This window comes from Nilaparvata lugens, chromosome 3 (genome assembly GCF_014356525.2).
Source record: "Nilaparvata lugens isolate BPH chromosome 3, ASM1435652v1, whole genome shotgun sequence".
In the NCBI taxonomy this organism is placed as follows: Eukaryota; Metazoa; Arthropoda; class Insecta; order Hemiptera; family Delphacidae; genus Nilaparvata; species Nilaparvata lugens.
In genome coordinates, this window is record NC_052506.1 from 20,318,551 (window position 1) to 20,345,900 (window position 27,350).

The window sequence follows — 27,350 nt, forward strand, 5'->3', positions numbered from 1 at the left end:
AGAAAGAATTGATGAATCAGCTTCAAATTTTGAAAACTTATTCTTCGAACCTTTATACAGGTCAAGTTCGTTGGGAGCTACCACACAGGCAGTTCTTCGTGTGCTGACAAATGATTTCAGCTGGAGGTACAACATAATAATTTACAACTTTTACATCAACAAATTTATACAGGTTGAGATATCAATCTGAGGGTTTCGACATTAATTTTCTCTTTGAACTCTATATTGAAATCATGTATCACAATGACCGACTACCTTCTCATTTAAAAGAATGAATTTGGATTTATATGAGGGACAAAGATGTTGAAGCGACAGAGTAATTTTTGAAGAGTAAATTTCAAATAGGTTTCCCAATGGAACCTACTGTAAAATTATTATTGTAAAACAAATACTTAGCTGTTTCCATAATTTTCATCAACTCTGTATAATTAAAAGTTGCTGGTTTCAAAGATTAACACAACAGTTCATGAACGAGTTCTCCAACCCAGGGGGGCACTAGTCTAACATAAAAAGTTAAGAACTCAATACACCTCCTATACATTATACAATAATACCTTACTGAACAGTTCTCTATTTTATAGTAAACTGATACGTAGTTCTATTCACATAAAAATCTATTAGTAACAGTTAGTAGCTATGTAATACTGTATCTGGACTCCAAATTTGAGTCTTTCTGACATATATAACAATATTAGTGACAGTAATATATTTTCATTTCATAGAGAATAATGATTGACTTAACGTGATGTAAAAAATTCAATCATTTTTAATAACTATTACAGTATTAAAAGTTGAAACAGTAGCTTAGCCTACTTCAAAAGCCGTACATTTGAATTTCGTGCAGTGGAAAGTTTCCGATATATCGAAGTAACTGCTCATGGTCGATTATCAAAAGCCGTTGAATTTATTACGGATGTCGATGTTGTGCAGAGCAGACAACAAATCAGCTGATAACAGACAACAGTCAAATCAAATACTTAGCATGCCTTGTAGGTTATCTTTTCTTGTTTATCTTTTAAACGTAAATGTTTTCTTTTCTATTCAATAATGAGTTGAGTTTTTATTTGCTTGATTGTTAATAATTGCCGTGTTTAACTTTTAATATTGCTTTAGCCCTGTTAATTCTTTGTCTGAAGCTAAATAGAGATAGAAGTAAACCCAATAACGTTCACTCGTTTGTCATGAATATGAAATGCATTTTATCTGTAGTTTCAAAAGCAGCTTTAGTAGGGTAATACTCTGTTTTAATCACTTCAGACTTCATTTAGCTTTTTCACTAAGAAAAATGTCAGAAGAAAAGGATTTTCACTGTAATATTGGAGGTTAGTATAAAAACAAAAACTTGAGTACCTACTTAGCTTACTACATAGCTTAGGCTAACTATAGGCAAATTAATTTGCGCAACTGTAGCTTATAAGTTATTTTCTTATTTTTCAGATTATACAATACCTATCATTATTTTTACTGACTTAATCAGCCTGATCAAAAACTGTGGGGTGCGGTGCTCACTGGAGGAACGCAGCAAGTGAAAGAGTTTCATATACACTACTCATTCACACGAAAGAAACGTTAATTACTTTGTTTTAAAATGGATTCCGATAAAGAAGATGTAATTTTGTTGTGGTGGCTAAGTGAGAAAAGTACTGTATTCAGTCATCCATTGATCAGTGATTGGCACCTGTACAATTGTATGCAATCCTACTGTAAAACTTTTTAGTGACCCTGATAAATTAAAAAAAAATCATGTAAAAGCCACTTTATGATTGGCTATTGGAATAGCTCTAATGCTTGCGTTGATTACTATTCTGAAAAGGAGTTGATTAGTTAATAAGATAATGGTTTTGATTACATAAACTAATTTATTTATTGCTGTGAAATGTCAATTATTTTGTAACGCTTTATATACTTGTCAATTTTATTCCATTAAGCTAATTGAATATTGCCAGTCTCCCATCTTTGTTCCTAGATAAAGTAAATTCTTTTGGCTTTTAGTTGTTAGGGAGTCCCTTTTTAGGAGAAGTTTTCACCTAGCCTGATATATTTTCTAAGACATCAATGGGCCTTTCGACCTCATAGTTCAGCCGGGACGTGCTTATCTGATAGTACGGGGGGAAACCTGGCTAGAAGCTTGGCCATTTTCCATTATAACTATAGTGAGGTTCACGTTATAGTGACTGTGGAGAAAGATAGGAGAACTGCGTTGCCAATTCTCTGCCTTGTCACTGCCTTGTTCAGAGAATAGCTGATGCTGGTATATCTGATGATATTAACTTCTCGTTAAAATGAAGAGTTATTTCAATCGTCAAGAAAAAATACTTTTTAATTATCAAATGATAAATTTTCATAATTGAGAGTGAATATTTTGTTACGGTAATTAATTATAATATTCTACTTTGTTAAAAAATGATCTGGAAACGTTGCGTGGCTAAAAAATGATAGAGCTATTTGTTTTGTCGAATGTTAAACAAGGATAGCAGCTCCAATGTTTATCAAATACTGTCATTTTAACGTGGACTTCACTTTTGGGTTGCTACCACTTTAGTGAAGTTTGTAATTATTTTAATAAAATGAAGTTCACTAAAATTGAAATATATTGTTTTCAATTCATAGCTATGCGGGCCAAGTATCATGATGACAGTGATACTTTTACTGAAAAGGATTTGGCTGCCAAGGATCCAGTCAAACATTTCCAGAAGTGGTTGAATGAAGCTGTAAAATGCGATAAAATAATGGAAGCCAATGCTATGTGCCTTGCTACTGCTAATAGGTATGACATGATAACTTTGAAATTACCTATCACGAAAAAATGGAAAACTAGATTCTCCAGCGTGATTTTAAATTATTGAATCATGTAAATTTATAACATCATTTTCGTGGTATCCGTGAAGTTTTGTATAACACTGTTAACTGTTGTTTTATTGTGAGAAATTACATTGCATGCAATATATTTACTACAAAATAATTATTGAAATTCGAACACATGTGTTATTATTAAGAATTCTTATGTCTTGTAAATATTGTGATTATTGAAACCACTTCAAATTTTCCTAATCTGTGAGTTTTATGTACTGAATTTTGAAAAATGTAGGAATAGATTTTCAATAACTTGGTAATCTAATCTAGATACATCACAGTAAGCTACTATCATTTAGGAAAATTGATTAATGATAATAGTAAATGTAAAATGTATACGTTTAATTGTGCTTTTTTAAATACCACTGGAAATTATTTTCATTTTTCAATTATCTTTTTGCAGAAATGGTATGCCATCAGCCAGATATGTTCTACTCAAGGGATATGGTTCAGACGGATTTGATTTTTTCACCAACTACAATAGCAGGAAAGCCTGTGACTTGGTACGACTATTAAATTAATACTACTATTAATTATAAAAAGCAGAATTTTCATCATTCTTTGTTACAATTACACCAGTTGTTTGAATTCATAATTTTTAAAGGGAAAAAAACACTGGTATAAAAAGTAGACAAATTTCCAAATATGGTTACTTGAATATCTTGAAAGTCATAAGAAATAAGAATAGGAATTTTCTTCACAATGAAATCAAATCAATTTTGTTTCTAATAGTTATAATTCGAATGTATCAGTTATACTGAACGTTTTTAATGTATAGATATACAGTATTCTACTATGAGAGTACAGACGCCACTGACTTGGTTTTGAGGGAGCAACTTTCCAACAGGAGCAGAGCTGTCATATAGCAAATGGAAAACTTTGAACCGCCTTGGAGCAGAGTGTGCCTGCACAAAAGAATATCGCACAACTTGGAGGCAGATTGAGGACCCGTACTGCGACTGTGTCAATATCCAGTCAGATGATCACCTCCTAAAATGCTGTCTTGCACCAGCATGCACTCGACAAGACCTCTTTGTATTCAATGACGAAGCTGTTAGAACAGAGGATTTTTATTTTAATTTAGGCATTTAATTATCTATCATCTGACACGTACGAACGAACGAACAGTATTCTATCGCTACAAAAAATTCAAATAATTATTTTAAAATGCAGATATGTAGTAAGTTATAGATCTTTGTGAAATTTAAGTGTAGTATCAATGCTAGTAAGAGTTGGTATAGGTTTAGAATAGTAAGATTTCGTGTCATAGAACTAATGGATATCAATAGGCTATTCTTTTTTTAACTTTTTGATGATCTGTATTATTATATTGGTCTGACTTCAATGGCTTCCTAATTCATTTTTCAGGAGGAGAATCCTCAAGCCGCTCTCACATTCTATTGGGAAGCTTTGAAAAGACAAGTGAGTTATGATATATAACTACGTAGTACCGTATTCAGTTGGAAAAACCTATGAATAAATTATTGTAAAATAATAGTAATTATTAAACGAAAATCCAAATTAAATTCTGTAATTCACCCCGAAGACTTCTGCTACTGCAAATATTGACAACATGGTAAACAGCTAGATGGAAATTCGATGAGCGCTACTATTCAAAAATTTCCATCTATTGTAAAATAGATCTATAGATCTTGTATGAAAATGATAGTTACTTGAATTAATATAGAGAGCTACTTTGAAACTATACTCTGATACTATGAAACAATGAAAATATTAAGTTATATGAAATAGATCTTGATAATTTACTTATTTTGAATGAAAATTTCATTGTTTATTCGACTGGAAGTTCTATTTTCGCTCAATTTGTGATTGTCGGAGAGTATGCATTTTTCAGAGGAATTCCTTGAAATAAAAAATATCCAATTATATTTTATGATCTTATATTTTATTATTTGACTTAGGCTCAATAGCATCAAAAATCCCATTCCGTCACCCAATTCCGTGGGTACTTTAGGGTATAAATGATGTATTTTTTAAATCTAAATAGCCTTATTTCACATTCATGGTCACACAATTGTTCATTGTTAATGATTTATTAATACAATTAAAAAAAAAAACGTTGTGAAATTTAATTACATTTAAAATCATCAACCCATATCTTGCTATTCGATCACTTAGTAATAATAATAATAATAATACTGAGGTTAATGCCCACATAAGCTCTTAGGTTTGTGCGTGGGTAATGAGTGAGAGGGATGATAGTGATGAGAGATGACGACTACTTCATTTTGTATGACTTATTACTTATTCACTCATCACTAACCATACTATACACTGTATTGAAATTGACTAGTGTTGGCATTATTGTTTTGATTTTTACATGATATTTTTATGATAGCTATTTTCCACAGCTATGCGTTTTAATGTAAGATTTTTATATTCATAGTATTTTTACATTACTAATCTCCTGCATTTTTTTAGATATAATGTTTTTCTTCTACTTTATCTTGCATTTGAGAGAAAGTTTGCATTGAATTTTTGTTGTAGGTGAGAATTGAAGGCAAAGTCGTCAAGTTACCCGAAGTGGAATCAGATGAGTACTTCTGTTCTCGGCCAAAAGTGAGTCAAGTCAGTGCTTCAGTGAGCAAGCAGAGTTCGCTGGTAGCGAGCAGGGATGCTATGCTCGAGGAAGTTGAAGAATTTGTCAGAGAAGTTGAAAATTCTGATCTGAAACGTCCGAAGCATTGGTGAGAATTACATTGAGATTTTACTGTAATTAGATTATCTGAGTAGTTGTGGAGGTGATATTGTGTTAGTTATCCATCTTGAATAAAAATAATAGATATTGTCCAAACACAGATTTATTACCGAGATACCGGTCTCGGCTAACTATACTGGTAACAAGTAACAACCGAAACCGGTATCTCTATTTTGAATAAATCTGTGCTTGGGCAATATCATGGCCACCTCTAATACAAGGCCCCGGCCTACGATATTGCAACGTCGCAGTGTAGGCCTAGAATCTAATACATAATTGGTGAAAAAGATGAGCTGGTATTTTTTAAATCTTCTTCACCAATCATGTATTAGATTCTAGGCCTACACTGCGATGTTGCAATATCGTAGGCCGGGGCCTTGTATAGAGGTGGCTATGGCAATATCTATTATTTTTATTCAGTGTAATCAGATTGTGCATTCAAGTTCCTAGATAGATTGAATAGAATGAAATGAATAAAATAATAAATAAAAAATCTAATAAATAGATAAAATAAATTAAACAAAATAAAGTTAAAATTAAAAAGGAAAATCGTAGCTTATCTTGTTCAAAATGAAAATCTTGTACAGAACCTGAATGGTTTCATATAAAGTGTAATATAGAATCTATAGAAATTATTTAGAACTGTTATATGAATTGTGATTTACACCTCACATACCGTAAACGTAATTTGTTGAGAAATCAGCTTAATAAACTATTGGAGCTTGATCGTTTCATGGGTTCGGAAAGCTATTAGTTGGAATAAAAATAATTTTTTGATCAGTTTATAAGAATTATTTATCATTTTTAAAATAAAATTTCAACTTTTCTGCTTGTTCCAGGGGAGGCTATCGTGTGATACCAAGCAATTACGAGTTCTGGCAAGGCCAAAGCAACAGACTCCATGATCGCATCAGATTCAGAAAACTCCAAGAAAATGAGATCATCGACGAAAATCTCACTCATAAAGGTGATGGTGACTGGGTTTATGAAAGACTTTATCCTTAATGAAAATAGTAATTTTCAGCAGCCATGCAGCTAATGTCTTCCATATTTATGTAGAAACTGTAGATTTTGTGTAAATGTTGCTAAGAAATAACTTCGATATTGTTACTTGAATGATGTTTAAAGTAATAACTAGTATACTATGAAAATGAGCTATACTGTATATTGTACCATATATTTAAATTGATGTACCATCCACCATTCATCATTCTATTAATTTGTATCATTATCGTATGTTACGATTTTGATTGATTTTAACTTGATATTTTGAGAATTTTTTAATATACACTATACACAGTCTTTTTTCTTTAGGGCTACTTTTAATATTAATAAAAAATAAATCTCAGTACCCTTTTAAATTTTTTTCACAAAAAATAACAATTATTTTTTGTAAAAAAAAACATTTAAAAGGGTACTGATATTTATTTTTTATTTATACTATACACAGTATATTTTAAAATTATACTTTATTTACTGTGTCAGTTGAAAATAACTGTATTTTTTCACCACATTATTTCTAAGACCAATTCACACAGAAGTAACGTAGCGGTGGCGTGGCGCTGACTTTATCAACTCCCATATAAAAATATTATGGTTCAATGTAAACAGAAGTGGCATGGCGAAACGGAGCTTATAGGAGTGGCATGAAACCGTGAATATGTCATTAATTCAGTGACTTGCGACCGCCAAGTCACTTCTGTGTGAACTGGGCCCGATATTTTATTATTATTTGATATTGCATACTTTTTTGCAACGCATGCATTTCAAGAATTAATGCTCGTTATGTATTGAATGAAGTTTCATTTTCCAATCTGTATGCAACTGTTTGAAATTTATTATTTTTTTGTTTAATGAATTGTATTCCATCAAAATCACTAGAATAGGCCTAATGTAATGTATCTGTAATTAATAACTTATGAAATATTCTACGATTACTAATAGTGAAGTTCAACAGAGACCAGAAATTCGTCTATTGAGAGGCTTAGTCCAGGGCTGTAACGTTGTCACATGCATTGACACAGAGACTAATTTCAAAACCATCTATATTCTGTATTTATTCATGAAAATATCAAATTTTAGTTGTCACATGCATTGAAACAGAATAATTTAATACCATTCAGGCTATATTCTTCATTTAGTTTTAAAAATGGCGAATTATTAATTGTTAAATGTGAATAACAAACTCTAATGGCTAATTAGTGGTACTTTTTAGAACTCATGTACAATATATTGACTCTCATTCTTTCACTGCTTAAAGCATTCACTAGCATCAGACTCAAATATTTGCACTAGGGTTCTGGTACATTTCTTTATTTAATTGTTTTTTTCATTTATCTTCTCTTCAGCATTGTACAACTAGTGAATTTCCTGTTATGACAGCTTGTGGTGTCTCCATGGTGTAATATCAAGTTGTAATCTCTTCATGAATAAACGGACAATTATTTGTTATTTCAAGAACTGTACTGTTTTTTATCATCCTATTTGACATAAATTCCCTTGAAATTATCATTTGGGGATTGAGGAAACACAGATTTGAGGGAACATGACATTAACCATTCTACTAGGATGGATGCGGCATGGCGTGACATAATCCTTACAATCAAATTAAACCAATACATCAATTTGCCAATAAATAAAGCCCAAACTTTATCCAAAATAAAATGAATTCAAATAAAAATAAAATGAGTTTATTAAAGTAGGCAATACAAATAATTCCAAATCTAATTAAAAAAGCGTTTCTATTTCAAGTGCCTGAAGGTAGCGTTTCAAATGCTGGTTTGGCTAAATTTCTGATTGAATCATGTTTAATGCTTGGCCAGGCGTATTTATTTCAGATCTCAGGTGGAGCTTACAGTCTTTACTGCAACAAACAATTTCAATATTGATTGAGTTTTAATAATTACATGAAACGATAAATTTATTTGATGATGTTCATTATAATATTGTTACTTCCCATATAATATCTGACAGATTCGAGAACGCTGTCAAAGAGCCTACAAATACAATGAAGATTAAAAGACAGAAAGGAAGCTAAAATGCTACAATATTGACGATTCAACATAGTAAAATGGAGAGACTTTTATATTTTCAACATCAAATAATCAATACCGGTATTTCAAATTATTATTAAATCTGTTAATATATTCTAATAGGGCTACTTGAATGTTTTATTATAGAAAATTGCGTTTATCCTTTAAGACTAGTTTCGACTTGAGAATACGATAGGGTGGATAGCCCAGTTCCCGAAACTGGTAGTGTCTTAAAAATATCACAAGAGTAGGCTACTAATAATTTTCAATAATTATTAGTTTTCTCAATTATTATTAATTTAAATATTCTAGTAGTCTATTAGAATATGTTATTAGATTTGATAAGAGCTTGAAATACCGGTACTGATGATGTTGAGGATCAGGTGAAATATTGATGAGTCAACAAAGTAAAATGGAGAGACATTACTGTATTATTTTTGAAAATCAAAACATCAGTACTGAAATAAGTACGGTACGTAGTATTCCAAATCCTAATCAAATCAAATTGATGGGGTCTTCAATTCAACCTTGTAGTAGTTCAATTACAGCTAAAAATTTATGCTTTCAAGAAGTTTAGGCTACATTTTTCCTTCATTGTAGTAGCAGGTAGGAACAACTGGATATTCAGCTCAAAAATTGGCTTTCCTGAATTTCAACCAAGTTTCCAAAATAATAATTGTTCTCAAATCTTCAATATTGACTTGAATTGTTGGAAAAACTCTTATGTGGGATCAAATTTAATTTTCTAGTTTTCCTGGTTGCTGAATATGAGTCATAGTTTCTTGAAATGCGTCCAGAATTTACAAAACGTAATTACGTAAAATTCTATATCAAAGTAGAGCTGTTAATATAATCAGAGATTATATATTATAATTAGTATTATTTCTCTATGATATAATATATTATCGGGTCCCGAAGTTTATTTATTGACGAATAATACACAAATCATAATATAAATGATTGGGAAAGAGAAATATCCCTTTAAATGTTCTGCTACATTTTCCCTATATCACTTCATATCAAAACGTTTAATCATCATCTATTTAAAGTAGGTTCATAGTTATCGAATGCTGTATCAAGTTTCCTGTTTGAGGACAACTGTCGATGATATCAAAACAATAAAACTATCGCTCTTATCTCGTGAACGCATTTGCCTGAGACTGATCTGCTACTGTTAATGAATCTGGACGATGAACGGGTTTTTTGTCTGCCTAGTATTGCTGTAGATAAGGCTTTTTCTAGTGTGTATCTGCAATAATGACATGACGAGTGCCAGGCTCAAGCCGGAGTGGCTCCCAGGGGATGAGCGATGTCGCCGCGCGTCACTTGGAGCCAGGCACGGGCTCATCAGTTCATCAGTTCAGCATCCGGACCTCAAGCCTTTCACAGCATTCAACATTCTGGCCTCCATTCGATCTCTAATTCTGCAACACTGGTAGACCTGCTCTTCAAAATGGTCAGTTCAAACTTCTGCATTCATTTTCTATCAATGTAGCAGTTTCCTTCAATAATTTCTTGATTTTGTTGTGATTATGATATTGTTTCCTATATACATGCATTTTTTTACGGTATGCTTTTATTCTATCTTTGATTCCGCAATACTCTGGTAGACCTGCTCTTCGAAATGGTCAGTTCAAACTTCTACATTCATTTTTTATCAATGTAGTAGTTTCCTTCAATAATTTCTTAATTTTGTTGTGATTATGATACTGTTTCCTATATACATGCATTTTTTTACGGTATGCTTTTATTCCATCTCTAATTCTGCAACACTGGTAGACCTGCTCTTCAAAATGGTCAGTTCAAACTTCTGCATTCATTTTCTATCAATGTAGCAGTTTCCTTCAATAATTTCTTAATTTTGTTGTGATTATAATATTGTTTCCTATATACATGAATTTTTCTTACGGTATGCTTTTATCCCATCTTTGATTCCGCAACACTCTTCTCTTCAAAATGGTCAGTTCAAATTTATTTATTTATTTATTTTCTATCAATTGAGCAGTTTCCTTCAATAATTCCTTAATTTTGTTGTGATTATGATATTGTTACCTATTTACATGCATTTTTTACGGTATGCTTTCATTCTATCTTTGATTCCGCAATACTCTGGTAGACCTGCTCTTCAAAATGGTCAGTTCAAACTTCTGCATTCATTTTCTATCAATGTAGCAGTTTCCTTCAATAATTTCTTGATTTTGTTGTGATTATGATATTGTTTCCTATATACATGCATTTTTTTACGGTATGCTTTTATTCTATCTTTGATTCCGCAATACTCTGGTAGACCTGCTCTTCGAAATGGTCAGTTCAAACTTCTACATTCATTTTTTATCAATGTAGTAGTTTCCTTCAATAATTTCTTAATTTTGTTGTGATTATGATACTGTTTCCTATATACATGCATTTTTTTACGGTATGCTTTTATTCCATCTCTAATTCTGCAACACTGGTAGACCTGCTCTTCAAAATGGTCAGTTCAAACTTCTGCATTCATTTTCTATCAATGTAGCAGTTTCCTTCAATAATTTCTTAATTTTGTTGTGATTATAATATTGTTTCCTATATACATGAATTTTTCTTACGGTAGCCTATGCTTTTATTCCATCTTTGATTCCGCAACACTCTTCTCTTCAAAATGGTCAGTTCAAATTTATTTATTTATTTATTTTCTATCAATTGAGCAGTTTCCTTCAATAATTCCTTAATTTTGTTGTGATTATGATATTGTTACCTATTTACATGCATTTTTTACGGTATGCTTTCATTCTATCTTTGATTCCGCAATACTCTGGTAGACTTGCTCTTCAAAATAGTCAGTTCAAACTTCTACATTTATTTTCTATCAATGTAGCAGTTTCCATCAATAATTTCTTAATTTTGTTCTGATTATGATATTGATTCCTATATACATGCAATTTTTTACGGTATGCTTTCATTCTATCTTTAATTCTGCCACACTGGTGGATCTGCTCTTCGAAATGGTCAGTTCAAACTTGTTCATTTATTTTATTTTCTATCAATAGAGCAGTTTCCTTCAATAATTTCTTAATTTTGTTGTGATTATGATATTGATTCCTATATACATGCATTTTTTACGGTATGCTTTCATTCTATCTTTAATTCTGCCACACTGGTGGATCTGCTCTTCGAAATGGTCAGTTCAAACTTGTTCATTTATTTTATTTTCTATCAATAGAGCAGTTTCCATCAATAATTTCCAAATTATGTTGTAAATATGATATTTTTCGTATATATGTTTGCATATTACGGTATGCTTCTATTCCATCTTTAATTTCGCATACTGGTAGACCTGTTCTTCGAAATGGTCAGTTCAAACTTGTTTATTAATTTTCTATCAATAGCAGAACATTTTCCTTCGATAATTTCTCAATTATGTTGTGAATATGGTATTGTTTCGCATATCAATTATTACGGTATGCTATGAACTTATTATATATTATCAATAATATAAACTTTTTCAATTGGAATTCATCGGATTCAAAATACCAACATTACATATTAATTATTCACAACCTAGCAGATTTTCAGCTAGAAAGATAAGTAGCCTACTGTATTGATTTTATAATTTTTACTATAAAAAATTATGTTTAGAATATCTTCTTTAGTAGCCTCAATGGTAACATGTCAATTTGACATATAGGCCAATCAATACTATACAATGCATAGCGAGATTGCGAGAGTAAGCTCAGTGTTTTTTCATTTGATGAACCAATTTTATGTCCGGTACCTAAATTTTCGTTATATGTATTAAAAATAATCGACGTGAGTAATTATTTCAGAAATTATTATTTGAAAACAGATACTTCCTATTGTTTGCTTGTATATTGATAAATAACTTTTGAGATTATATTCTGATACAAGAACGAAAAGTGTGCAACTTGTATTTACATTTGGACTAATAATCAATAATTTAGTATTTACATTATCCATTAATAATCTTGTATTAACATTATTCATCAATCTTAAGTAACCGATTAGCATATTCTATTCTGCCATTTATTTATTTATTATAGGCCTAGGCTCCTCGATCATTTTGATATACCGTAACGTATGCAGCAGATCAGTTAATTTTATAGCCTCATTATTGGATTAAAATTGATCATTTGAATCAAAATTGTTTAGGCCTACTGCATTGATTGTAAAAAATAACGGTTGAAGCTCGAATATTAATGTTGTTACGATTTAGATGAATATTGTTTGAATTAACAGTTTAATTGATAGCCAACGTCAGGTAGAGCTGTACATAACCAATGAAGTTGATAAAACTATATCTTTTCATTCCATCTTTTTTATTAAAGTTTCAATATTGGGGAGAATGCAGTATTCACAATTCAAATTATCATAAGCCTCAAAGCTTTATGTTATAATATAGAGCAAATTGATATGTTTTATCTCTGATAACAAGTTTTTTATCAGAGATGACTAAGTGGATTTCTATGACACATTACAGAACTGAAACAGACATTTTGATTCTTCTCCACAATGTTATGAAAATATTGTGAGGGAAGAATTACTTGATTTGTATCTGCATCTAAGTAGCAATTATTATCTACAAGATTCTTATTAAATTCTTGTATCATTCGACAAGTTTTAATCCATTCGGGGAAATCAGCAGTTCTTATCCCTCTATCCAAATCCGGATTAGCAATAGTTATCTCTCACTTATTAAGGTGCGTACGCGCCGCGAACATGAGCAATTCACTTTTAATCAGTTGATGCCAAGCTTTTTATATCTATATCTTATACCGTTTCTGTAATAATACAGATATAGTCAGCTGATTAAAAGTGAATTGCTCGTGTTCGCGGCGCGTATATCTGTAGTCTACGCACCTTAAGATATGTATCAGCAATCACTCGCCAAACCTGTAAATTTATTTCTTCCTTTACAGATTACGGAAGGGGAACTCAATGACTTATTAAGTGCTGATTGGGTTTCAATCACAAACGAATCTAAAAGTGATCGAATTGATCCTGAATTGGACTATTTACTTTCGCAGTCAGTTGAGATTCTGTACGAGAACACCAGTGATGTGAGTAAATAAGATAAATTTTGAAAAAAAATGCAAACGAAAACCAATAATTTTGTCCTTGGGTCGTTTTTGGTCCAATGTTTCACAAAAAAATTTTGTGAAGCTTGTTCCGATGAAGAATTTCTGAATCAGAATGTCAATTGTCCTTTTACAAGAGATTTTATTTGAAAACAGACTCAGAGACAATTGCAAACAAGCAGAATGTTTCTTTATTGGTTCCTTTTTGAGTTCGGTTTTGTCTTATTGAAAATACCAAATACCATTGAAGTACGGTATCTGATCCAATAATATGGTAAGCGGAATGTTTTTGCCAGCTGGAATGATTTGATTATTGGTTTCTCCCTTTGATTCCTATTCAATTGAACAACTGAAAACAGATCAACTGAACAATTTTAACGAATTATTAACGATGTAAGGGAAAATACTTCTGAATTTTGACCTTTATATTTTATTTTGTAAGTAGATTTTATCAATCAGATGTTGTTGGTAATTATTAGTTTACTTTAAACATTTTACAAAACTAGGTACATTTTGAAATCCTATCTTTAAATTACATTATCTATCACTTAAGCAGCATATTGTCGTATGCCCAGTTTTTCTTTTCAACTAAATAGGAGCAGCAGGTCAAATCCAAATAACCAAATTCATCAGAATAAAAATGGAATCAAATTTATGACTTATCGATTTCTGTAACCATAGCTCTACGTACTCAATTAACAAGCTATTCAGATTTAGTTCAAACAAATAATGATTATTTACTCATTCATTTTCGAAACGGCCATGATGCTACAAAGAAAGATCAATATTCTAATCGATCATTATCGCTCCAAGTAGCTAATGAGATATTTAGGTATAATTTATTACATTAGGTGGGTACCGTACTAATTAATCAGGTTTCTGATTCGAGATAGTTGATCATCCTGGTGCAGCCCAGCATGAGTGAAACAAGTTGGGTAGGTCTAATCAATATTTCAAATGAAAATATGGGTAGGCTACCTGGAATTATAAAAATAGGGTTCTGCAATTGACTTTTTCATTCCATAAAATAAAAAACATATTATTACTCAATATTAATTCTCAAGTACCCAAATGTAATACAATTTTTCAATAAAATTAATGAATACATCAAGTATACTGCAGGGGTGACCACCCACTTCTGAGACTATGGACGCACCCCCCTTAATTTAGATAAAAATCGAGCTTCAACCCCCTTGATTTAAACACTGCTGATTTTTTCGGGACCCCTCAGGATTTGATTTTTGAGTCTGATTGTGTGACTTTGAATCCCCCTCAAGAATTTCAAGGTCTGCGTGCAACCCCCCCCCCCCTCCTTGTCGGCACCTCTGTATACTGTATAATCTCCATTTGGTATTTTATCGTCTGCAGACCTCATACGGATCGGGCTACTGGTGGCCTTCACCCGAACACAACTCCCTGGATCCGCTGACCCTCTACTTGGACGTGGAGCCAGCACCTCAGCAACCTCCCTCACCAATCCTCACAGAAGACAGCATGAGCGCACAGTCATCATCAGCGGCGGACAACAGCAGCAACACCCAGCAGGTGTACTTTGCACAGTACGGCAACATCGCCACAGACGACAACATCGGCACACAGTCACTAGCGCTCCTAGCGGCGGACGGCAAAAGCCAGCAGAAGCAGCAGCCGATGTGTGATGCGGCGACCAAAGTGTTCGTATGCGGATTTGCTCAGTGCGGCAAGGTTTACGCCAAGAACTCGCACCTGAAGGCGCATGTCAGGAGGCATACTGGCGAGAAGCCCTTCGTGTGCACGTGGCCTCAGTGTGCGTGGAGATTCTCCAGGTATTCATTTATAATATAATTTTACTCAAGCATATAGAAATCTCAAATAGCTCATAAGGCTGGCCACTAATGGTAGGATAGGAATGATAAACATGTGTGTATGCACACACTCTCATGTTCATCATACATGTTTTGTCATCAGCGAGAGGCTTCTAAAATAAAATAAATAACCAATATCAATAAATAGACCCCTGGAGATCACAAATTATAATGATACAAAACAAAATCTACCTCTGAGTAGTGCAGAAAAATTGAACAACGAGAAAATGAAGAACAAAAGCCCAACCTCAAAAAATGTACTGTTTGAAGCCTTTTGTTGTTTTGACAAAACAATTCATAACGACGTTTCTGTTCATCATGCATGTCCAGTCGTTAGTGGCCAGCCTATGTAATGATATAGGTTGGTGAAAATCATGGAAACAGGTTAATATTCCTTCTTCAAGGATAGTTTGAAAGTAGGCTTCATTGGTGGTCCAAATTAAATAAACTAATTTTCTGTCACTCCAAATTTTTGGACCTCCATCTTGGAACCGCCATTTTGAATCATCAAAGATCAACAATGGGAAGCAGATACTGAGGAAGCCAGAAAACATCTATTCAACATTCGATAAACATCCAATATGTATTCATGTCATAATTATACATTTTAAACAATATCTATGAATGTTCTTAAACATTGTTAGACGTTTTAAACCTTTTTTGAATGTTATATAGATATTTTATGCTGTCAGGGATAAATTATATATATAGTCCATGCAAACCATAATTTTTAGTACGGAGCTTATTGCCAATTTTATTTCAATATAACAATATGAACACACTGTTGCCGTTTTTATGCTGATTCTATAAAAAATAACAACACTTTTTTCCCCTCTTTCTCAGGATTCTTTGAAATCTGGCAGCACTGGTACTCCATAGGAGCAATGCTGCAAACTAAGGTTTGCACAGACTGCACAGACTATAGATTATGTACACTATAGATCATGTTCACAATAGATGTTTTGATTGTACTCCTGCAAACTCAGGTTTGCAGAGAGTAAAGATTATGTACACTATAGATCATGTTCACAATAAATGTTTTGATTGTACTCCTGCAAACTCAGGTTTGCAGAGAGTATAGATTATGTACACTATAGATCATGATAGATCATATTCACAATAAATGTTTTGATTGTACTCCTGCAAACTAAGATTTGCAGAGAGTATAGATTATGTAAACTAAAGATCATGTTCACAATACATGTTGTGATTGTACTCTTGCAAACTTAAAGTTTGCACAGACTGTAGACTATGCAGAATATAAACAATTCACAGAACATGTTTGTTCTCGTGTTAAACATATTCTATCTCTGTCGGTCACAGGTCAGATGAGCTAGCCCGCCACCGTCGCTCTCACTCTGGTCACAAGCCCTACGGCTGCCCGCTCTGTCCGAAGGCATTCGCCCGTTCTGATCACCTCGCCAAGCACACGCGCGTGCACCGTCCCGGCGCTCCCCGCCAGTCACGACCTCGCACCGTTTTTGCCGTTGTATGACCACGTTACGTCTCCACACTTGCTCCGAAACCTGGACTAATACATACCTCTAAGGGTCGCTTTCTCCAAAAAAGTTGAACTAAAATTCTGGTTTAAACCATCAGCTGACTCAATTGAAAAACATTGTAATAGAATTTATCATGCATTTAATGTAACCATTGATTAAACGGGTTTCAACTTTAGAGGAAGCGGCCCTAGGAAACAAGGAGGAGAATTGAAATTGAAGACGATATTCAATGCCAAAGAAATTTTCCAAGATAGAAGTACCTAATCTTACTCATACAACCAGTAGCGTAAAATGATCAAAGTTGATGAATACTAGACTAACGAAAAATAGACGGACTTCAAAAATGTTATTAACTTTTATTACTTTCTCAGAAGCATTTCAGTGGAATTCATTCAAAAAATCAAAAGAAAATTGAAAATTGACTGAAGAGATGTATCTGTCACCTATGTATTATAACTGATACCTCTTATTGGGTGTCTCTTCGTAGCTGACAAGCTGACAAGATTTATTGAAATTTGAGTTACATGATCATTTCTGTAGTGTTAACAGGAAACTCCATGGTCTTGTAGATATTTCATGGTATAGTGGAATTTACTTCTTAAATTTGTTTTAATTTATTAATAGATGATAAGTTGGTGTATGACTGGAAAGTTTTTAACACAAACAAAAACTGAGTATTTTATATTTCTGTACTTGATATGATGATATTTCTGTACTTGTTTACAGCACTTCTGTGCTGCGCAATTAGAAGTTTATTAAAATATTTTTCGTTCGATTTTTCCAATGTATCTGGAGCTTCAAAGTAACAATAAATTGGGAAATTATAATTTATAATTCATTCTTGTTAAAATGATTACTTTGATTACCGTACTCATTTTCACTTGAAAATGTAATGTACTATACAGAATGTAAATAAAAAAATTTCTGATTATTAGAATAAAAATATTTATTGATTTATATAAATTTCTATTGTTTTGTGCAGATTTTCCTAATCTCAAACAGTATGCTATTCAAGTTTCATCAGTCATGTATCATGTCAGTATTGTATTTGATTGAGGGATGGAGCATTAGTCAGTTGTCAAGAATTTGAGCGAGTGTAAAGTGGCATGGCTGATACTTTACATTATTCTCACAAATGATTTTTTTTGAGATTGTTAATAAATCATTTTTGAGAGCTACTTGATTCATTTAGATTTATTTCTTAATCTGTTCTTAGTCCAACACCGATTAAGTACAGACCTCGTAATTTTTCATTTTTTGAGTGGTCCCTTGAGATATACTATATCGAAGTTCCACTGTAATGCGTTCTAAACTCATAGAACTCTACAAAATAAAAAGGGAAGGAACAAGGAAATAAGCAACCAACTCAAAATTCACTTGAACTTGACAACAATTGGTAGCTACTAAGCCCCAGCAACAATTCAATCTAGAAGTGGAGTTTTGGTAGCAAGTAAGCTGGCCCGTTTTGCAAGTGTCGGCAGAGGGGAATTGTTGGACGGTTGTGGGAAATTTCGGTTAGGGGATGAAGTTTTGAGGGGTGAGGGGGTGAGGGGTTGATTGTGGCGCGGAACTCGTGTCAGAGTCAGAGCTTTGGCGGCCGGCAAGCCCGAAAGATGGGGAGGAACTGCACTTCCTGGAGCTGCGTGCCTGGCAACGATACCGACATCAATTCTTTCTACTTCTATGAGGTAAACTTTGATTGACAAAAAACACCCAAAACTTTTCCTACACTACAAGAACTACTTTTTCTGTAAATCAACTTAATTTCAAAAATTGTAATTTCTCACAAAAACTTTTGAAGTTCATCTTTATAACTAATTTCACAACCCAGATATGTGAACTGAGACACCTGCTCCAATACCTTGTTGTCTATCACAATCTTTCCTACCATGATTTTGGTTTTCTCCTTTGATATCTTGAAATTATATTCTTTACAAATTTCATGCAGGATATGAACTGATTTTTGGAGGTCATTTTCGTTTTCCTGTACTACACACACATCGTCTGCAAATAACAGAGCATTCAGGTACACACCCAAGTTCAAATTTCACTACTATGATATAATATTGGTCAAAATGTTTGAATCAAAATCACTTTTGAAAGGCTTTGATTTATTTGATAATATGCCTTTTTTTGCGCAATTTCCCCCCCTCCCCCTCCCCCACACCCCTGAGTTTGCGCAAATTCCCCCTCCCCCTCTCCCTCCCCCTCTCCCTCTCCTCTCCCTCTCCCTCTCCTTCTCCCTCTCCCTCTCCCTCTCCCTCCCTCTCCCTCTCCCTCTCCTTATCTTATCTCCCCTCTCCCAGTGAGGACGAGGGGGATGAAGAGAGAGAGAGTGATCTTTCTCTCTCTCTCAGTGAAGGAAAAAAATTTCCCTGAGGGAAAAATAATTTCCTTGTGAGGGAAAAATAATTTCCCTGAGGAAAAAATAATGTCCCTTTCTACTGTCAGATTAAAGTGAATCCATCTATAACTTATACTGTCAGATTAAAGTGAATCCATCTAATAACTTATACTGTAAAATTGCAAATAATTGGTTTGCTTTCCGCCCGACAGTTAAGAAAAATGTTCAATCAATAATATTTATATTGAAATTTTCTATGTGCTGTACAAACCTGCGGGCGTTACTTTTTTTTTGGTAAGTGTGTTCTCCGAGAATATCTATAGTAAATTTAGTATGAACAAGCATTCCAAAAATGGCTATAGATATCCTCAGACCTATATCACTTGGAGGGAACATACTCAAGCTCTATTGATGTCTGACATATTTTAACAGAGAGAGGTCAATGATCTAAGTTGATCTTTTACATTTTTATCTGCAATGTCATACAAGCATTTCCAAAGTTCATCGGTATTTGTACAATAGTGAGAAATCATTTGCACTACAATAATGTAGATGGCCAGTTATAGTATTTCGAGTAATTCGAAAATCTCAGATAAAATTGGAAAGTGTACATTTTCTGTTTTTGTTAACGCTAGATCAACATCATCGCCTTGGAATCCTGTGCATACATCAAGCTATAAAAACACATTTTAATTTCTTATCACTCAATGCAACTTGCATAGTGTGGAGAGTGAGTGATTTGAGTGCTCAACACGTATACTAGTGTGTGTGAACTGATAGGTGAGAATTGAGAAAAATTTTTATAGAATAACAAACTATTTTTTTAATGTTATTGATATTATAGATATTGGATACATATAACAAGTAAATATTAAATATGATACATAGAATTATAGATATTGGATACATATAACAAGTAAATTAAAATATGATACATAGAATTATAGATATTGGATACATATAACAAGTAAATTATAAATATGATACATGTTTTGCATATATATGTTAATGCTAGATGGGCCCAAGATTATTAACAATTTTTATTAACAATCTTTATGTCGGACCACCTAGGATTAACATGTTTGACTAAAAGGCAAGATTTTGTGCAGTTCTTTTGAACTTCTCAACATTTGTGAGGATACAATTTCGGAAAACCGTTCCGGAAGATAAACCTCAGTCGACCTCATTCGGGAGTGTGTAGTTTTAAGATGATGCGACGTCCATGTTGTTGGACGCCTCCCGGACGTCCACGATGGGGTATGGTAACCCTCCTCCAATTCCCGAAGAGGCGTCCAGGGCTTTTCACATCTAGAATTTATGATCCGAATGAAGTCGTCTGTCTCCCTGTCCAATTCATCCTCCTCCTCCCCCTCCTCCGTCTCCCGTAACAGAGACATTGAGCTGTCTTGCGACTCCTGTAGCTGCACTCGTTTCTGTTGAAAAATATTTCATAGACTCTTATTTGTTTCAGGTTTAAAATCATACAAGAGAGAGAGAGAGAGATCTTGCTCAACAGATTCACTACTCAAAACTGTGAGTAATAACTCGGAAATTCTCTGACAAACTCTCAATTATCGAAAAATTTTTTCAGTTCATTACAATCAACATATGATTGGATTTTTCATATAAGTAATAAGTAATTTGTCATCAAAGTTATTGCAGAATAATATGATTGGATTTATAATACAATATTATTCGAATTTCACGTTTCATTACTCATGCAATTTTTACAATTTTATTTCACACAAACAGTTTATGCATTGATGGATTTTCATATAAGTAATAAGTAATTTGTCATCAAAGTTATTGCAGAAAACATACAGTTTATGCATATGATGGATTTTTCATAATTCAAATATCAATATATATATTATTCGAATTTCACTTCATTACATGCACATTTTTAACAATTTTGTTTCACACACAAAAAACATATGATTTGATTTTTCATATATATGTAATCAGTATGTAATAACTCGGAAATTCTCATAACTCACAATTATCATGCAATACGTAGTAAATGTGTATATACAACCATCGTGTGAAAATTTATCTGTGTTCGGATTGTTTTGAAATAGCATAATACGTACAAGCTCAGTCTTGAGACTTTGCTCACAGTAATTTCATATTATTCCAATAAACATAGAGACTTGTAGTATGTGCACAAAAGATTTTATCGAAATGGACGAGATCTTTTGTGCACATTACAATAATAATATTTTTGTATGCTAACCTTCGATTGAGTGAGGACGTTGGAGGGCTCCTCATCGTCGTCGACAAACAACCTCCGCTTAACCGACTGCTTGGGGGCGGCGGCGGTGGCAGGCACTGATGTTAGCGTCGCTCGGCGCGGCGCCCAAGTAGCTTGCAGGAGAGGGCTGCTGTCTGGGATGATGATGGAGGAATCCTCCTCATCCTCCTCACGTACAAAGATCCCTTGTTTCTTCAAGGGATCTGAGGAGGAGGAGGAGGTGGCAGCAGCAGAGGTGGAGGCAACAGCCGAGGTAGCAGCCGTGCTGCGGCGCTTCTGCTGCTGTTGCTTCTGCTGCTCCCAGAAGTTCATCTTCCTCTCCGGAGGCGGGCTGTCTGGTAATAAGAATGTTGTGGAGGATGAGGAAGCACTTGATGAGTCCATCTCCGCGTTACGAATGACAATTTTTTAGAAACAATAGTTAATACTCAAGCGTATAGCTCTAACGTGAATGATGATTTTCCTCTGAGAAAAGTGATTATATAGCAAGTCGTTTCTCTGTCTGTTGCAGGCTTGTACGAGTGAGATAGAAACACATAGGAGGCGTATCACAATTGGCAAACACTGCCAATACTCCCCAGAGGTTTAGCACGAGGTCAACGCTAACATTTGATTGTAAGTAAAAATTTTTGTTACATTCTCATATTTTTGTGAATACACTAAATTGATTTTTATAATATATATTTGGTTACAGTTATTAAATATTTCATTGTTTTTTTTCACAGCATTTTCTCACCTCACAACTCGGGGTTTCCTCGGTCTCATAAGCAGTTGTGCTCTCGTGAGGGAAACTTACCTGCATCGAGAAAGCATAGCCGAGGAGCTAAGCTGGAACGAGGAGCTACCTGAGCTGAACCGAGTCGAGGAGCTGAGAGAAGCATATCCGATTATTTCATTTCGTCAAATCAACACATGTAAGTTCATTTTTACTTAAATTTTCCTCTTCTCCGAGGACAAAAATTGTCCTTTGTTCTCCTCCTCTCTCCTCCACTTGTTTAGCAGGAAAGAAAAAATGAGAGAGGAATCAGGAGAAGGGGTGAGAGGTAAATGTCAACAGTCATTGTCACAATAATTTTCTTTATTTTTAAATTATTATACATACATCAAACCATATCTATGCACAAATCAAATACAGAAAGTAACTCTTTCCTTATTCCTACTGGAATAAAACATCTAGCTGATTCTAATTTTATAATTCAAATCAATGTTAGATCCTTCAACATGGAAGTAAGAGGACCTCATTTTTCAAACATGAATCTTATCTTTTCAGTGTTTTCTATCATCAATGAGATAACGCATTTTAATATTTAACCAACCAGTAGCAAAGTTGATGCATTTCATTTATTTACAATATTGCACACATACACTTATATGTTTTGATCTTTCTTTGTCAATCCTGTTCTAAGCCTGTCTCATCTGCAGAATCTCGTAAAAAATTCCAGAGGTTGATTTAATTGTTCTTCTGTTAAATGAGCATTGTTTTCTATTATAACCTTCTTAATTCTATTGATAGACTGTTTAGGATTGCACACTCACATTTCCATGAGCCTGGGATATCGCCATTCCCCCAGAATTATCATATGATGTACCATATAATCACAAACAAGAATAGATTATAGTTATCACTATGCCAAACTCCTAATTTTCATAATCTCTCACAAAAGTTAATATTGTAGATTTGTCCATCCTTTTTCTGCTAATCGCTGCAATATATCTAGGTGCGTGTTCAAGAGTTCACTTAATTTATATTGATATCTCATTTTTTCTAAAGGAACAGAATGGTATTCACTTAATTGATTCAAATGTCTATCTATAATGAATTGAACGCACAAATCTGAAGACTTTAACTCAGACTCCACTGATGCCGCACCAAACACATTAGGCATCTCAGTACAGTAGCTTGATGTTGTATCAGCAAAGACAAGATCACTACTAACAGATTACCTTGCTCTAGCTTATTATTATTATTATTATGAAAAGCACACTCTAGCGATAATTTATTATACTTTATAGCACTCTACTTATATATTTGGTTACAGTAATTGAATATTTCATTGTTTTCACAGCATTTTCTCACCTCACAACTCGGGGTTTCCTTGGTCTCATAAGCAGTTGTGCTCTCGTGAGGGAAACTTACCTGCATCGAGAAAATCATAGGCGAGGAGCTACCTGAGTTGAGACGTACCTGCGAACCGAGTCGAGGAGCTAACTGAGCTGAGAGAAGCATATCCGATTATTTCATTTCGTCATCATCATCAACACATGTAAGTTCATTTTTACTTAAATTTTTCTCCTCCGAGGACAATATTGTTCTCCTCCGAGAACAATTTTTCTCCTCCGAGGACAAAATTGACCTTCTACATTATACTGCATGCTTGTGATTTTTTCGCTTCATCTGTATGATGAGTGTAAGAAAAAAGAAGAAGAAGAAGAAGCTCATCATACAGATGAAGCAAAAAATCACAAGCATCGAATTTCTCGTTTCATATCCTCATACAAAATGTCGCCGAGATCTGTAATTTCCTGAAGAAATTTCTCCATGAGATTTTTCGTCTAAACTACTCGATCTATGGAGTACAGGTCCGTAGGCGATTTCCCCGTTAACATCTTATAACAAGAAACAATAGCCGCAGGAATATGACGCACCGTTTTCTTTGTGTAACTACGAGTAACTTCATCAGAATCGGAATCATCATCATCATCATCATTAATATTCAAACGTATGTTTCTAAATCCGCGTAAATGGTGACTTTTTCTTCAACGTTGCGCCTAGTTTCTTGAATTTAATTGTCTCTCCGCGTTTAGGATATGAAACGCGCTGAGATTCAAACTTGGAACAAAGTTCCACATGTTTCAACAAATTTGCTTTACCGTCTACATTTCGAGTTTTGTCTGATGTGAACCGGTGAAAACAGAAATTACAAACATCTACTTGACCGTGGATTTTGAAAGGTGGGAGAGAAGACGAGATAGCCCGTTTTTTCCCCGTTCGCGGTATTTACTAAACAGAAATGAGTTTTTCTGCATCGCCTTTCAACATTAAAAGATTAATTTGGTGTTTACGAGTGCGGAAAATGCTTGTACGGTAGGGAAAAACTTTTTGTTGTCATACGCGATGACGTGAATTGCAATGTCCGGATTGAGTATTTCAAATTTCTTAATATCGCGTGTCGTCACCGGAAATTTACACCTTGCATATTAAGTGTGTGAGCAAACTTGCTCAAATACTTACAGTCAAGTCCGAGTTCCTTGGCTTCTGATGGAAATACGCGAGCACTGACCATAAAAAGCATTTTTCGTCAGAGAGATTTTTGACATTTATAATACAATTTTTGTTTTTCAAAAACTGGGGTGTTTGAATGAAACTGGATGTGTATATAGGATTAATTTAATCACGTTCACATCCAGTGATTCAATTTTCTTTAGCACCCATCCACTCCCATGTCTTACGAAATTTTCGAAAGATGAGAGGATTTTTTTCACAGCCAGAAAAAATGCTCATTAAAATCTTCATAGTTCTCAGCACGTTAGCGCTATTTGGAGTAACTATGTAGATTTATTAGAGATGAAACAGACTCATCAACCTTGTCATCCAATACCACTAATTATACAATAAAACGTTTAAAAACTATGAACCACTTTACATTTCCATCATACCGTGCCGCATGCTCCCTAATTATCTCGAAAACTCGAGTTTTCGACCTCTCAAGCACATTCTCATGTCAATTCCCCAAGCTCGTCATCGAGGGTGATGCGATGGCGGACTGTGCTTGAATTGATGCCACGAAGTCTGCGTTCCCTCGGCATGATACTGAAAAAACAAAAGAATACTGATCAGGATGGCATAGGCAATAGTGTGTGTGTAAAGGAGTACAATTCACAATCAGTTGTGAATTAGCATTCACGATGTTATCACAAGGACAGATAATGTTGCATGAAAGATTGAGATTATTATCTTTTGATAAAAGATGGTTGAAATCTTCTCCGCATTTGTCTGCGGAAAACATGGCGAAAGAGGGATTTATATTCTCATCTGCACCAGACATTGTGCGATGTGTATTTTGTTCAATTTATTTGGGAAAATGGGAAGAAAGTGACATACCAGCAATAGAACATGCAAGGTACAGCCCGAACTGTAGAAGGAAAGGAAATATAACAATTGAAGAGGAGAATTACGATAATAATATTCTACGAGAATATGAAGAAAGATATTCAACTTTTAATTGTGTAGAATTCATCCGTTCAAGGAGAGTATTTTGAAAAGCATCATCATCTACATTGTGACTTTTGTAAATCATTATCCAATAAAGCAGAGTATTTTGCGAGAAATGGTTATTTCTTACATAAAAATCCATTCTATCTGCAATGTGTCTATTGCAAATATATTATCGAAATCCATTTGAAAAAGTAATACATTTACCGTTTTGTTTATATGAAGAGTGTGAGAAAGAAGAGCGGGGCTTGGATGTTCCGGATATACCATATCATAAAGATGAAGTAAAATCGCATGCATGCAGTATATTGTAGAAGGCTTTTTATCCTCCGAGGACAAAAACTGTCCTCGGAGGAGAAAAACTGTGCTCCGAGGAGAAAAACTGTCCTCGGAGCACAATTTTCCTCCTCAGAGGATAAAATCGAAGTAAAAATGTACTTACATGTACTGCTTGATGCTGCGTGAATCTCCTCGAGTGTAGAGGTGTAGATAGCGACCTATGGTACAGGTGTAGATAGCGGGCTATGGTACAGGTGTAGATAGCGGCCTATGGTATGATTGATTCCTCTCAGGTGTAGATACCGCCTTTGACTCCTTTCAGATTGATTCCTCTCAGGTGTAGATACCGCCTTTGACTCCTTTCAGATTGATTCATCTCAGCTGTGTTGTCTCGACAAGAGCTCAAACTGTTTATGAGACCGAGTTGAGAGGTGAGAAAATGCTGTGAAAACAATGAAATATTTAATAACTGTAACCAAATATATATAAGTAGAGTACTATAAAGTACAATAAATTATCGCTAGAGTGTGCTTTTCATAATAATAATAATAATATAATAAGCTAGAGCAAGGTAATCTGTAGTAGTGATCTTGTCTTTGCTGATACAACATCAAGCTACTGTACTGAGATGGATAATGTGTTTGGTGTGGCATCAGTGGAGTCTGAGTTAAAGTCTTCAGATTTGTGCGTTCAATTCATTATAGATAGACATTTTAATCATTAAGTGAATACCATTCTGTTCCTTTAGAAAAAATGAGATATCAATATAAATTAAGTGAACTCTTGGACACGCACCTAGATATATTGCAGCGATTAGCAGAAAAAGGATGGACAAATCTACAATATCTAACATTTGTGAGAGACTATGAAAAATTAGGTTCTTGCTTCAGTGATGGATACGATCATATTCTTGTTTGTGATTTATATGGTACATCATATGATAAATTCTGGGGGAATGGCGATATCCCCGATTCATGGAGATGTGTGTGTGCACATCTTAAAGAGTCTATCAATAGAATTAAGAAGGTTATAATAGAAAACAATGCTCATTTAACAGAAGAACAATTAAATCAACTTATCTGGAATTTTTTACGAGATTCTGCAGATGAGACAGGCTTAGAACAGGATTGACAAAGAAAGATCAAAACATATAAGTGTATGTGTGCAATATTGTAAATAAATGAAATGCATCAACTTTGCTACTGGTTGGTTAAATATTAAAATGCATTATCTCATTGATG

At 33.9% G+C, this 27,350-nt stretch overlaps 3 protein-coding genes across 4 annotated transcripts; 2 read left to right on the top strand and 1 right to left on the bottom strand.

Annotated features, from left to right (window-relative positions):
* The first annotated feature begins 938 nt into the window (after positions 1–938).
* On the top strand, positions 939–8,032 carry LOC111049093 (pyridoxine-5'-phosphate oxidase). The gene is made up of 6 exons (XM_022335100.2): positions 939–1,322; positions 2,611–2,767; positions 3,257–3,356; positions 4,222–4,275; positions 5,362–5,561; positions 6,412–8,032. Exons 1-6 carry the CDS (start codon positions 1,193–1,195, stop codon positions 6,575–6,577), a joined length of 807 nt encoding a protein of 268 aa, XP_022190792.2. The 5' UTR covers positions 939–1,192; the 3' UTR covers positions 6,578–8,032.
* Positions 8,033–9,785: 1,753 nt separating this feature from the next.
* On the top strand, positions 9,786–17,245 carry LOC111049218 (Krueppel-like factor 10). 2 transcript variants are annotated; one of them, XM_022335243.2, is made up of 4 exons: positions 9,786–10,060; positions 13,518–13,658; positions 15,045–15,481; positions 16,844–17,245. In XM_022335243.2, exons 1-4 carry the CDS (start codon positions 9,914–9,916, stop codon positions 17,013–17,015), a joined length of 897 nt encoding a protein of 298 aa, XP_022190935.2. In that variant the 5' UTR covers positions 9,786–9,913; the 3' UTR covers positions 17,016–17,245. The 2 variants fall into 2 exon arrangements, with proteins under 2 accessions (XP_022190935.2, XP_039279168.1); XM_039423234.1 differs by lacking the exon at positions 9,786–10,060 and adding an exon at positions 10,926–11,077.
* Positions 17,246–18,537: 1,292 nt separating this feature from the next.
* Positions 18,538–23,844, bottom strand: LOC120350200. The gene is made up of 3 exons (XM_039422732.1): positions 23,755–23,844; positions 21,600–22,001; positions 18,538–18,669 (listed from the first exon to the last, which is right to left on the bottom strand). Exons 1-3 carry the CDS (start codon positions 23,842–23,844, stop codon positions 18,538–18,540), a joined length of 624 nt encoding a protein of 207 aa, XP_039278666.1.
* Positions 23,845–27,350: the final 3,506 nt, after the last annotated feature.

Excerpts from the sequence above, each read along its gene's own strand:
- LOC111049093 (XM_022335100.2), top strand. The coding sequence starts at position 1,193 with ATGCATTTTATCTGTAGTTTCAAAAGCAGCTTTAGTAGGGTAATACTC. Across the intron at positions 1,323-2,610 it reads TTTTCACTGTAATATTGGAG|CTATGCGGGCCAAGTATCAT; the intron begins GTTAGTATAAAA and ends TTCAATTCATAG. Across the intron at positions 3,357-4,221 it reads GCAGGAAAGCCTGTGACTTG|GAGGAGAATCCTCAAGCCGC; the intron begins GTACGACTATTA and ends TTCATTTTTCAG.
- LOC111049218 (XM_022335243.2), top strand. The coding sequence starts at position 9,914 with ATGTCGCCGCGCGTCACTTGGAGCCAGGCACGGGCTCATCAGTTCATC. Across the intron at positions 13,659-15,044 it reads TGTACGAGAACACCAGTGAT|ACCTCATACGGATCGGGCTA; the intron begins GTGAGTAAATAA and ends TATCGTCTGCAG. Across the intron at positions 15,482-16,843 it reads TGTGCGTGGAGATTCTCCAG|GTCAGATGAGCTAGCCCGCC; the intron begins GTATTCATTTAT and ends TGTCGGTCACAG.
- LOC120350200 (XM_039422732.1), bottom strand. The coding sequence starts at position 23,844 with ATGCTTCTCTCAGCTCAGTTAGCTCCTCGACTCGGTTCGCAGGTACGT. Across the intron at positions 22,002-23,754 it reads CTATGATTTTCTCGATGCAG|ATGGACTCATCAAGTGCTTC; the intron begins GTAAGTTTCCCT and ends CGTAACGCGGAG. Across the intron at positions 18,670-21,599 it reads ACGTCCTCACTCAATCGAAG|GCACGCAGCTCCAGGAAGTG; the intron begins GTTAGCATACAA and ends TATCGTTGCCAG.